This window comes from Delphinapterus leucas, chromosome 12 (genome assembly GCF_059928025.1).
Source record: "Delphinapterus leucas isolate spDelLeu-1000000601 "Yukka" chromosome 12, BTC_Dleu_Yukka2, whole genome shotgun sequence".
Lineage (NCBI taxonomy): Eukaryota > Metazoa > Chordata > Mammalia > Artiodactyla > Monodontidae > Delphinapterus > Delphinapterus leucas.
Window position 1 is genome coordinate 53283188 of NC_143140.1, and position 13007 is coordinate 53296194.

The following is a 13007-nucleotide window of genomic DNA, read 5'->3' on the forward strand; positions in this document are numbered from 1 at the left end:
TTGAGAGTCTGCCTGCCGATGCAAGGGACCCAGGTTCGTGCCCCGGTCCGGGAAGATCCCACATGCCGCGGAGTGGCTAGGCCCGTGAGCCATGGCCGCTGAGCTGCGCGTCCGGAGCCTGTGCTCTGCAACGGGAGAGGCCACAACAGTGAGAGGCCCGTGTACCGCAAAAAAAAAAAAAAAGAATGGCCTCTGCAAACTGGACTCTGAGTGTATTTCTCCTCAGAAAGTTTCTAAAACTATTTTCAATGTAGCTGAAACATTTATTATTTGCATCAAAACTCTTTTCCATTACTGTAATTTCATATTGCAATAATGGCAAATGAACAATGTTATAAAAAAACTGAAAACACATTTGTAGTGATCTCATTTACAAACCAACTTTTGGGACACCACATATTAAACTGGGACTACTGCTACTTACTTATTATATAAAACGAATACTTTACCTTCTAATGGAGTGTCTAAAAGATCGGCATGCTCTGTTTTCACATGAGTTTCCATATCTTGACTACAACCTTCTATTTTTCCACAGAATGGACATTCAGGAGGACTATACATTGCTTCATAAATTGATCCTTTAATTTTGGTTCGGTCAGGCTGTTTTTCCTTACTTTTCAGGAATTTTCTAGATTCAGTTAAGTTCTCTGAATAAAAGTCTTTATGTTTTAAAATACCATTGTTAGGCGGGCCTTGAGCTGAAATTTTTGGATGATTAGATGCACAAGCTGAATGAATACTTGAATTAACTTCCATTCTACACTGTAGGGTGCTGTCCTTCCTGCTATTGGAAGTTCCATACTGTACTGTATTAATCCTCTCAAAGTTTTTTTCCAGTTCATTTTGCTCAAAATGAGCAGTTTCAATATGAAAACACATTTCATCATAATTCACACCTGACAACTTGCAAAATGGACATGTAACTTCATTTTCCATGTGAACAATTAGGAGGTGAGCCTTCATGTCTGGTTCTGAGGTTACTGTTTCACCACATATATTGCAAGATAGCATGGTACAGCAGGTAACTAGAAAAGAATACAATATTATTTTAAGTTTGAAAGTAGGAGTTGAAGAAAATACATTTTGTAAAATGATTTCAAGCAATTATATTTGTTATTTATAACTGGATTATTTAGATGAAGAAATTTTCAATGTACTTACTGTTCCTCAAATACACAAATTTATTTATAAATCTCAACCAAAATTTCACTACTGTATTTCAAGTTTATGGTTTTGATAAAACAAAGGCAATGATAATGCAAATTAAAGTAAATACTTTTTCAAAAATTTCAAAAAGTGTCTCTGGACTGAGGTAGAGAAAAAATAACGTTTATAAACTTGCCCAGGTAAAATAAGTCAAGTAAGAGAAAACAAAGAGAAGAAACCTTACCAACTGATATAGCTAAATAAAAAACTTTAAAGTTATTAACAATGAATTGGGTAAATAAACAAATCTTTATAATAGCAGTTAACAGTTAAAGAGCTTTACATGTATCAAACCAATTCAAGCATCATTATTATCATTCTATATGGAGGAAACCCTGGCTCAGATATGTCACCAGCGCCAGAAAATGGTTAGCCAAAATGCTAACCCAGTCACGCTCCAGAGGCTGTACTCTCCACCCAAAGAAATAAAAGCAGAGTGAGCATATTAGAAAACAGCACTGATTCCAGAGTCAAAGAGAACTGGATTATAATCTCAGGTTTCATAATTTTAGGTGAGATATCTCATCTCTTTGAGGTTCGGTCTACAAAACGAGTTGTACTAAATCAGCAGTCATTTCTGGGTTTTACGGACAAATAAAGTACTGGCTACTGACACAAAGGTGATTTTGCTAAGAAGTAATTTTCAAAAAGCAATCACCATCACAACCTTTCTACTACAGACTACCGTTCAGCTAAAAACTATTCAGAAAACAAACAGGAAATGAAAAATAAGGAAATTATTCCCATCATTTAAATAAATGTAGCTTTCTAAGAAATCCCAACTTTGTCCTTTTTTCCATTTCCCTTCAGGTAAGTGAAAATAGTCTCTGATTTTAGATGAAAATTCTCCCAAACCCCCAGTGGAAAGAACGTCACACGCAAAGAAGTTTCCACGTTCCCCGGGCTGGGACACAGCAGGACGCAGAAGGATGCGCTTCAACTCCCTAACACTTAGATCACAACAGGGGATGAGAGATGTACGGAGGCCGGCGAGAGGTGCCGGAGCCCACCCAAGGGTCCATGCCAGCGTCCCGGGCCAGGACAGGAAACCAGCCCCGATACTAACTGGGTCAAAGCGTTGGGCCCAGGGAACCAGGGCTGGACGGTCACTTCCTACCGGCCTGGAGAGCCGGCCACACTGCCCTGTGCTTGGCTTCCTCTTCGGATCCCGCGGCTGACGCCGTCTGGCTTGCGGGCAGAGGAGTACGTGCGCGGCGTCGATTACCTTTCCCGGCCTAAAAGACTGAGGCAGGCCCTCTTTCTACCCAGACACTCAAGGTGAACCGAGAAGAGAACCAGGGACTCCGAAAAGCTCCAGCCTCCAGGAACGAATTCAAAAAAGCTCTTCTTCTATTCCCCGGAAGGGAAGGACTCCCAGCATGCACCGCTCCACGCTAATCTGGGTTGTAGTGCATTCTGGGAGTCGTAGTCTTTTTGTACCTTCCCGACAAGGTTCCAACGCCTAATTTACGAGGAGAGGGCAGGTCCTAGGGCATTACACGAATCCACAATACCCACTATCCAGGGCCTGACTGAGTAGCACTCTATTACGTTATCAATAAAGGGCTTATAATGCTACAGCGTGCCAAACTCAGAGCTATGGAGGATGACAAAGACACGTTTTTGCCTCAAGGTTACAAGATAACGCTATCTTGATCCCTGAATTAAAAATATGAAACAGCTCTTGGGATTTAAAAAATACAATAGCAGAATTTTTAAAAAAGACATTAATGGAGAGCTGTAGGATAACCCAAAAAATTTCTCAGAAAAGAGAACAAAAAGAACAAGAGATGGAAAACAGGAATTTCTTCGGGGAAGGAATCGTGTTATTTATCTTGCATATTCTGTGCCTAACACTACATGTAGAAAACAGTCTGTTTTCAATACTGCTTGTTCAACCCCAGGGTGGATTACAAGGCTATATATGTGTTATAATAATTTAGAGTACTTTATCTGGAGTTATTTCATATATCAGTGACTACTTTTTGTCAAAAATCCACAGATGTTACAGAATACAAAAATTTAAATAAATAGCTAACTGAAACGCTTGAAACAAATGAGCAGAGAATGTAGGAAGGAAGGAAATAAAGCTCCTTGAGGTTAAGATTTTTATCCGTTGTGTACACTGTTGTACCTCCAATATCAAACAATGCCTGGCACAGATTATGCCCTCCATCAATATACCACGTTGTAAAATGAACAAATGAATGGGTGGATGGATGGATGGGTGAGCAAACCAACGAATGAGTGAATGAAAGACTGAGAGTTGGCACGGAGGACTAGGGCAGTAGGACACACTACTGCAACGGCAACCGCGCCGGGTTAAAATCCCGGAGTCCGGGCAGGAGCCGGCTCCCCAACGGGTGGGTGCCGCTGGGGCTTCCGCTTCTCTCCGCCCCCTCTGCTGGTCAGTGCCGCAGCCTCCGCCGCCGCCGCCGCCGCCGCCGTCGCCGCCGCCGCCGCCGCGTGCAAGGGCTTCTGGGAGGCGAGCCTTGGGGTCTCGGGTGAGGGGCGCAGGAGGCCGCCATCTTGAGTTGCGAGCCTGGTCTTCAGACTCATCGCTAGGGGCGGAGTGGTGACCCCGCTGTTACCGCAGCAGACGCCGCAGCTGGGGACTGGAAAGTCAGAGCGCCGGATAGTGCCACATTAATAGGTAAGTAGGAGTGACACTGGACAGGTTGGGTGAGCCTCGGGTTTGGTCGCTTTGGGAGCTACTAGTTCCTGAGGCCACTGTTTTGATCTACCCCTTCCCGTACAAAGGGTTCAGAACCAGGCCAAGCCGGGATTTTCTCAGCTTCCCCAGAGGGAGAGAGCGGTGGCGGGGGCGTGGCAGCCGGACCTTTCTCTTGAGGAGGCGAAGTCGCGGGGAGCACTGAGCCTCTCCGAGAGCCGGGCTGGTCCTCTGAAGGAGCTTCAGGCAGAGGATCTCATCCTATCGCCGCTCTGCTCCACTGTTTCTCGGTAGTTCCTTTTTTGGTACATGGTCTTGTCAAACGTTGCCTGTCACTTCTGGGGCTCAGCAGTCTGTCCCGCGGCTCAGCTTATTAGAAGTTTCACCGTGTCCAGAATAAGGCAGGTTCGGTCCCAGTGGCCTACACATGTTAGGTCGCACCCTCTACCTCCACGAGCTGCCCTCCACCTGGATGCAGGTGCCGGGAAGGGCTCAGTCCTGACGCGGGCGAGCGTGGCTTTGATGCTTCTCTCTAATAGTCGACCACCTCACTTCCAAGATGAAAATTTAATCGTGTCTCCTCGATAATGCGTAAGAGATGAAAGGAATTGAAAGCTGTTAAACGAGATAGTGATACTTCAAAAGAATATGACATGGGCATTAACTCTTCGGCTTTTTGAACACCTTTTAATAAAAAAAAAAAGCCTTCTGATTTGAGGTCTCTTAATTACAACATTCAGTGATTTATATTTTGTAAGAAGATGACTTTCCCTCTTGGTAAACAAACGGCTCTGTCCTTTAGATCTTCTGGTTGGTGCACTTTCCCCTTTGTACTGATCTTGTAATTTTACTAACAGCCACCCTAGCCCCTGGAAATGGAGGCTTTATGGAGACAAGAAATTCCGTTAATATATATTAGAAAAAGTTCGGATTCCAGTTGTTTGCCCAACGCCAGCAGTTTTTCAAAGAGGAGAGTGAAAAAATAAGCTTATGACTGAAAAAAAATTCCTCTGGCTACTTTACAGTGTTTGAATAGCATTTCTTATATTTAAAATAACTTGTATGAGACAGCAGCCTTTGAAGTACAGTAGTTTTTTAAGCTATAATCCAGAGAAAGAAACAATCCCCTTGGGTGAGGCCCCTTTAAAGATCATTTTCCTTGAACTTTACATCCCCTTTGAAGCAACTGCAGTGAGGATGCAGATGTTAAATAAGAGACAGGAAGTTAGTACTACAGAAGAAAAAGGAACAAATGATGTATGAGTTGTTGGGGCTAGATTTTATTTGGTTAATATTTATATTGAAAGGTTTTAATGTCATTGCCTAGACTGATGGTATTAAGGAGTAGTGTCTGCTGTGTGTGTTGGGAGGCACAAGGTGATTCAATCAGATGTGGGGAGAAAATATTAGAACTTCTGTTTGTTTACCTTTTAAAACTACTTTGTTTTTTAAAACTTTTCTATCTGTGAATTTATAATGGGATAGTTTATTAAGCTAGTAATACATGTATATAAATAAACATGTTGAGGATGAATTCCCAAGTGTATTTTGTGTACATGGAATTCCCAAATGTATTTTGTGTACATAGGATATGTGATCAAAAAGTTTAGAGGCCAGTGGCCTAAAAGATGCCTAATGTATAGGTGGTAAGTATATTAAAGAGGTTTATTGCTGCAAACATTTCATTTTGCTAAGATATTTTATACTGTTGAACATAATTGAGCAACTAATGTTGAAGCCCAGTTTGCTCTGTCATGAACTCTGATCTCTGTTTTTCCCTTCCAAGAGCCTAAGCTTTTATTAATGTGACAGAATTTTTATATATGAAGTAGAGAATAATGCTAAACATTGTTATTATTAAGAAAGTTAATAATAAAAGTTCAGAAGCACAAAGTTTTAAATCCTTGTGAAGTCCTCAGCCCATTCCATTCGCCCTTTAGCTCCACCACTAATGAAATTTCTCTCAATATCTTTACCCGTGACCTAATTATCAAATCTATTGCTTCCTTCCTATGGTACTTGGCTTATTGTAGGCACTTAAATTTGCTGGATAAATCAATGAATGAACAAATTGGGTGACCTGTTTTTAGTGCTACAACAACTGAAATACTCCTTTATCTTTTGAATTCCCTTCTTTTTCATGACTCTTATTTTCTTCTGATCCTCCTATTTATTTTTGGTTTCCTTTGTTCTTTCCATTTTCCACTGAAATGTGAATATCCTTAAGATTTCTCCTTTGGGCATCTTTCTTTTATAGCTCTAATGCTCTTGGATTGTCATTCAGCACTCTTTTCCTGAGCTTTGACTCATTTTTAACCATCCATAAATAAAAACTTTCTGTTTGTGCCCTATGTACTGTAAATTTAACACATTTAAAATTAAAAGTCACTGTATACCATTAGAATGGCTACAATTAACAATAACAAAATTCTAACAATATCAAGTGTATAGCCAGGATACAGAGTAACAGGAACTCTTATATGTTGCTAACGGGAATGCAAAATGTTATAGTTACTTTGTGGTTTGGCAGTTTCTCATAAAATGCGAAGCATACGCTTGTCGTATTATTCATCAATCCTACTCCTAGGTATTTACCCGAGAGAAATGAAAACTTACTTTTACACAAAAACCTGTACATGAATGTTTATAACAGATTTATTCGTAACTGCCCTAAACTAGAAACAACCTAAATGTCCTTCAGTAAATGAATGGATAAACTGTGGTATATCTGTACAATAGAATATTACTCAGCGATAAGGAGGAATAATCTATTGATACATGCCAACAATATGGATGACTTATAGATGCACTATGCTAAATGAAAGAAGCCAATTAAGACTATGTACTCTTATTATTTCAGGTATGTGGAATTCAGGAAAAGGCAGATCTATGGAAGTAGAAAACAAATCAGTGGTTGTCAGGTTTTAAGAGTGGGAGAAGGACTAATAGGAGCAGCGTGAGGAAGTTTTGGGGGGAGTTATGAAGCTGTTCTGTATCTTACTGTGTTGGTTATATGCCTGTGCATTTTGTCAAATTCATAGTACTGAAAGAGTGATTTTTGCTGTATAATTGAATGCATTATTTTCATCTCAAAAACATGGAGGCAAGAAAACAAAACCACCACTCTGTTCCTTTATCGGTATTCCTTATTTTGGGTTATTTTGTCCTTATACTGAAATGGCTCACACTAAAAACCATGGAGTCATACTCAACTCCTTTTTCTTCCTTACTGCATATTCCTTACATTCATTTGGCCTCTAATTCTTATTGAATCAATTTCTGAAATGTTTCTGGAATCAATCTGTCTTCTATATTTTTCAACGCAGCTACTAATATAGTTTAGGTCTTTATCATCAAAGCTTGAAACAACCTTCACTTTAATTTCTTTAATTCTATTCCTTAGGATCAAGTCCAGATTTCTCAACCAGATTGCAGGAAGCATATGTTTTCTTACCTACCTTTCCAGCTTTATCTCCTGCCCCTTCTCCCATGCATCCTCTTGTTCAGGTACACTTGATTTCTTACTGTTCCATGTTTATGCCAGGCTTCTTCATGAATTCTGTGTTTACATATATTCCCTCTGTCTGACATACTTGTTCCCTTCCTTTTCCCCTTTCATCCTCTTCCCTGGCAAATTCTTGCTCATCCTTTAAGACAGGATAACTGGGAAAACTTTCAGAACTCCCTAAGGCACAGTTAGTTTCTGTGTCTTCTGTGCTCTCGCAGGATTTAATGCTTATGTTTTAGTGTATTTTACTACTTAAAGTATAATTTGCCAGTTCATTAATCTAGCTCTTCTATATCAGGGACGGCATATAAATGCCCATCTCTCCTTCTCTCCTGTTTACTTCATAAGTGCTAATTGATTACAGCATTCTCTCTGGCTATACATGGGTATGTCATCAGAATTTATCAGAATAACATTCTAGATAGGCATTAATTATCTCTCATATTAAATTCAAATTGAAACCCTGCTTTAGACTGATTTTTTTTAATGTGTAAATGCAGGATAGGTTATAGTATTAGTAATTTTGTATTTGTTTCCAATAATACCAAAATATTAATATAATACTAAGAAATGTTTATAATTCTTTTTCTAAAACTATTATATATATTCAAATATACGATTTTATATTTATATAAAGTACATATTTTAATATACTTATTAAAATGTTTATATAAATTTATTTTTAAAAAAATTTATAATAAAACTACTTAAAAATAAAGTAGAAGTATTTCAGTATTTTAAAAGAACTAATTATACTCTAGTACTGAAAACTGGTAAGGCAGTCATAACTCAGGTCATGACCTGTGTGGCTTTAGTTCTTTAGGCAGTGCCTTAAGTAAATGAAAGAAGACAGACCCCAATAAATATGTGAGGTGTGCTTACTGAAGCCTGATACCATATTTTATTGAAAATAAGACAATTCATTGCTGGTTATTTCTTGATCTTTCCATAAGCTGTAATTTAGAAGTTTTTTACCCAACTATTTCATGATTAGTCCCTGGCTGACAGTAATTTTAAGATGCATCTCACTTACAGAAAGTTTAAAATACCAGGGATGGGGGAGTGCATCTCAGAATCAGTGGAATTAGGGTAATGACTTTGTGTTTAGACCAAAATCTATTATTTGATAGTTAAGTTCTAAAATATTTGGTCATTTTGCTCCAATTTTGATATGGCGGTGAAGAAATGTATTCTTTGTACATAATTTTCAGAATGGGTTTTGTTGGTCTATTTAATCCATGAGCCTGAATTTAATTGCCCTAGAGTAAACATCTTGTGTTGTTTTGAGAGTTATCAGTATCTGTTTTCTTCTCTCCTAATCTTAAGATGCCATGGCTAGTCCAGGGAAAGATAACTATAGAATGAAAAGTTACAAGAATAAAGCCCTAAATCCCCAAGAGATGCGTAGACGAAGAGAAGAAGAAGGAATACAACTTCGAAAACAAAAAAGGGAAGAACAGGTAGGTGTTTTAAAATATTTAATTCTGTTAACATAAAAACATTATAGAAAGAGTTTAGAAGTAGTATTATTATTGCTGCTAATTTTTAGATAATTTTAAATGAAAAAAATGTTTTAGGAAATTGAATATGGGTAAATATATATTTTAGTTTATTAGGCTCCAGTAATAATATTAGCAAATTCACGAATCAGAATCCTGTGCTATTTTTAATCACCAACAAGAATGGCTTCTCCTTTCCATTGATAAACCTTTTACATTAATATTTCTGCTCCAGTGCTAAGAAATTTTTACTCTTGAGCCTATTTAGATCACTTCCACTTGTCATTGTAAAATTTGCCCCCTAAAAAAATGTTAATTGTATTCATTTGTTGCTATGATTTTCATAGCTCTTGCCCCTAAATTAATTATAATCGTTTTCCTATGCTATTCATACTGTTCCTCCTATAGTCTATCAGGCAGACCTCTTAACCTTCTCTGTTTGAACTTTATATATGTGACATAAGGAATAGAAAAATTAAAAGAATGCATCTCAACATTTTTCATTCCAAGATATACCTAAATTTAGGAGTATTCATAAATAATTAGGAGGGTATGGTCCTCACATACATGAATTAAAACTAATGTGTAAAAAGGACTAGCAATGAAGAAAGTAGAAAAAGGCCTGTTTTGGAAATATGACTATTTGTCGTTCCCCTATTTGTAGTAGCTAACATAGTCTCTACTATATTACAGTAGGTACTCAAAAAAAAAAAAATCTCTTGAATAAATGAATAGAAAGAGAACTGTGTACAGACTGAGGAACAGCAGAATTTATTTAGCTATCAAAAAGTATGTGATACCAGATTTTTTTCGTCAATTTTGATTTATGAGATGTACCTATAAATCTTTCTCAGTGACCTGACCATGTCTCTTTCCTCCTCTGTTTTTTTTCTTTATATTCACTCCTGAGTTAATAAGCATAGGGTCCTCTTTCCTGAGAGCTGCTCTCTATTCCTTGTTAATCTAATGTATTAACTCTGTTAATATACCACATTATCTCACTCATATAACAGATATGCTTTTTAACTAAGATTTTCTTCTTAGACATCTCATAATTTAGTATAAGCATATGTGGTTTTCCAAGTGCTGTAAAATATAAATGTGTACTCTGCTTATGCTACTAGACATTGGTAAAAGACCTGAGATTAAGAAGCAGACTACAGGACAAGAGCTAATTTAGCCCCAAAACTACTCATAAATTTGTTATGGTATGATGATTAAGAAATACTAAAATATTCAGAATTTTGAATGATAAAATTATTGTTTTGTTCAGTAAAGGAAAAATATAATTCTATGGGAATTTATTTTATGGAAAGCTCAATATATTGTTATTTCTCTTTATTACAGTTATTCAAACGCCGAAATGTCTCTTTGCCCAGAAATGATGAATCTATGTTAGAAAATCCTATCCAGGATCCGGATATCAGTTCCACTGTACCCATTCCAGAGGTAGATATTACAAAAATGTATTTCAAATTATGTTTCAACAGTATTACAGAGATGATACAGCAAAATTACTAATGTAAAATATTTAAATAACAATTGTATTTTCTGTGTTTTAGGAAGAAGTTATTACCACAGATATGGTTCAGATGATTTTTTCTAATAATGCTGATCAACAACTAACAGCAACACAGAAATTTAGAAAGCTGCTTTCTAAAGGCAAGAATTATTTTCAGTATGCTTATTTGATCTTACAAGAATTTGTAGTACAGTTTTATTTATTATATTTTTTTATTTCAGGGCACTTTCTTTGCCAGTAGGTCTTAATTTTTCTCTAAAATATATTTTTAAATAACATCTCTTTTTTAAACATTATATTATCAAAGTAACGCATGTTGATTGTAGAATATCTGTAAATATAAAAGGATTTAAAGAAGCAAATATAGTCCCAAATTAGTCCCATTGCCAAGAAATAAAGTTAGAAATACATATTTTTAAATTCTTGTAGAAGTATTTTTCAGACTTTAAAAAATTTTTATTTTATTTATTTTTTTAAATTGAAAGTCTAGAAATAAACCCATACATCTGTGGTCAAAATCAGTTGTTTTTTTTTTAATTAATTAATTTATTTTCGGCTGTGTTGGGTTGCAGCGAGCAGGGGGCTACTCTTCGTTGTGGTGTGTGGGCTTCTCACTGTGGTGGCTTCTCTTGTTGTGGAGCACAGGCTCTCGGTCAGTGGGCTTCAGTAGTTGTGGCGCACGGGCTTAGTTACTCCGTGGTATGTGGAATTTTCCCGGGCCAGGGTTTGAACCCATGTCCCCTGCATTGGCAGGTGGATTCTTAACCACTGTGCCATCAGGGAAGCCCTCAGACATTTTTTTAACATCAGAGCATGACTATAAAATGAATAATCAATCAATCAGATATTTTTTTCCGAACTTTTAAAAATTTAATTTGTATTTTATATTGGGGTATAGTTGATTTACGATGTTGTGTTAATTTCAGGTATATAGCAAAGTGATTCACCAAATTTTGATTATCATAAGCAAAGCTACATAAATCCTTGTATAACCTAAAGCTTCCTTAATATGAATTTATAAAAGTGAAATCGTGGGTCAAAGGGAATAAACAGTGTATTAATTTACATTCCCATCTTTAGTTTGTGCAGATATTCATTTCACTATATTCTTACCAACACAGCTATCTTTTAAAAAAAAAAAAGATGGTTATATAATAGTGCTTATAGTGTGGCAGTTTTTGAGCACCTAAGTTGAATATTTTTTATTATTGACCATTATAATTTATAATTTGCCTATTTGTTATTTATCCAATATTATATTGAGTTTATAAAAATTCCTTATTAAATAAAAATTTAACCCTTAGTCTATCTCATCTTTCATACATGGAATTTATAGGATTAGTAATTCTAATTATATTGAGCTGTATAAATGAACTGATAAGATTTTGAAATTGCCCTTGGCTAGCTGCTGTATCTTCCTGAAAGACAAAATTTAGTAACGTACGAGGAATAAAAGAAATCTTGTGTTCAGTTCAGCACAGATTACAGGCTATTACCTTTGCTTTCTTATTGTAGTTCTTTTTCATAAGTACCTTTAATTTTCCTTTTCCGTCCCTTATCTTCCAAGCAAAAGTAGCTTAGCAATGTTAGGAGACCCTATAAAATCAAGAGTAGCTTCCTCTTCCTCACCATATTCCACAGTTTTTGTTTTTTAATTTGGATTTTTTTTAGTCAGATTAATATTTATAAATTAAAACATTAATTTAAAAAATAAGTTAAATGTATTAATAGTAACACATCATTAATTTTTATATTACCATATTCTCTTTTAAGATTTCTTTTTGGGGCTTCCCTGGTGGCGCAGTGGTTGAGAGTCCGCCTGCCGACGCAGGGGACGCGGGTTCGTGCCCCGGTCCGGGAGGATCCCACGTGCCGCGGAGCGGCTGGGTCCGTGGGCCGTGGCCGCTGGGCCTGCGCGTCCGGAGCCTGTGCTCCGCAACGGGAGAGGCCACAGCAGTGAGAGGCCCGCGTACCACAAAAAAAAAAAAAAAAAGATTTCTTTTTGGCCTATGTATTATGTTATAACCAATTAACAGAATTAATTTAGATTTAATTGTATTTAAGAATGTTAGAGTTTGCCACCAGTTTTTACACCACAACTTCCCCATTATTGAATTCTTTAGTCATAAGATTTTATCTTCATTCCTAATTCCTCAGGGTGTTCTGTGTCTTTTAAAATATAGCATCTTTTTCATAGATTCAATGATTTTTCTGTTTCTTGTAGTGGGATTATGCTTGCCCAGGTTGGGCATATGTTAGGAATTATAGATACTTTCTTTTGCTGATTGATGTGAGTTCCTGCCAAATATTTTAGGTCTAGAAGAATATTAGATTTACTATAATTTTCCTTGATCCATCACTGTAGGAAATATGGGGAAGGAGCTAGAACTAGAACTGGAGCTAGAAATAGAAATAGAACTCCTCTGATTTAAGTCATGATAGTGACCTTTTGCTAGAATCTGTTATTTACTTCCCTATCATGGCCACTCTTATAGATGTAAATCACAAATTATTCTTTTCTTCAATCCCAGTTTTGTTTCTCCAAGGCTTTTTTGTTGTGGATGACTCTTGATTAGTCTTCAGTGCTGAAGCAGATATTCC

General features: G+C 36.8%; 2 protein-coding genes across 5 annotated transcripts in view; one reads left to right on the forward strand and one right to left on the reverse strand.

The window, feature by feature from the left end:
• ZUP1 (zinc finger containing ubiquitin peptidase 1) overlaps positions 1-2590 on the reverse strand; it is a 45175-nt gene extending 42585 nt beyond the window's left edge. For 3 of the 4 annotated variants that reach the window (XR_016395172.1, XR_016395174.1, XR_016395173.1), the window contains exon 1: positions 450-1042. Coding sequence is in view for 1 of the 4 variants with exons in the window: in XM_022555027.2 (XP_022410735.2) it covers positions 450-1011 (562 nt within the window). In the remaining 3 variants the exon portion in view is untranslated. Of the gene's footprint in view, positions 1-449; positions 1043-2272 lie in introns of those variants that run through there. The other variant, XM_022555027.2, reaches the window with a different exon arrangement.
• A 1057-nt stretch (positions 2591-3647) lies between these two features.
• Positions 3648-13007, forward strand: part of KPNA5 (karyopherin subunit alpha 5) — a 50398-nt gene continuing 41038 nt past the window's right edge. The window contains exons 1-4 of the mRNA XM_022555054.3: positions 3648-3859; positions 8712-8845; positions 10232-10333; positions 10447-10546. Of these exons, the coding sequence (XP_022410762.2) occupies positions 8717-8845; positions 10232-10333; positions 10447-10546 (331 nt within the window). The 5' untranslated portion in view covers positions 3648-3859; positions 8712-8716. The remainder of the gene's footprint in view (positions 3860-8711; positions 8846-10231; positions 10334-10446; positions 10547-13007) is intronic.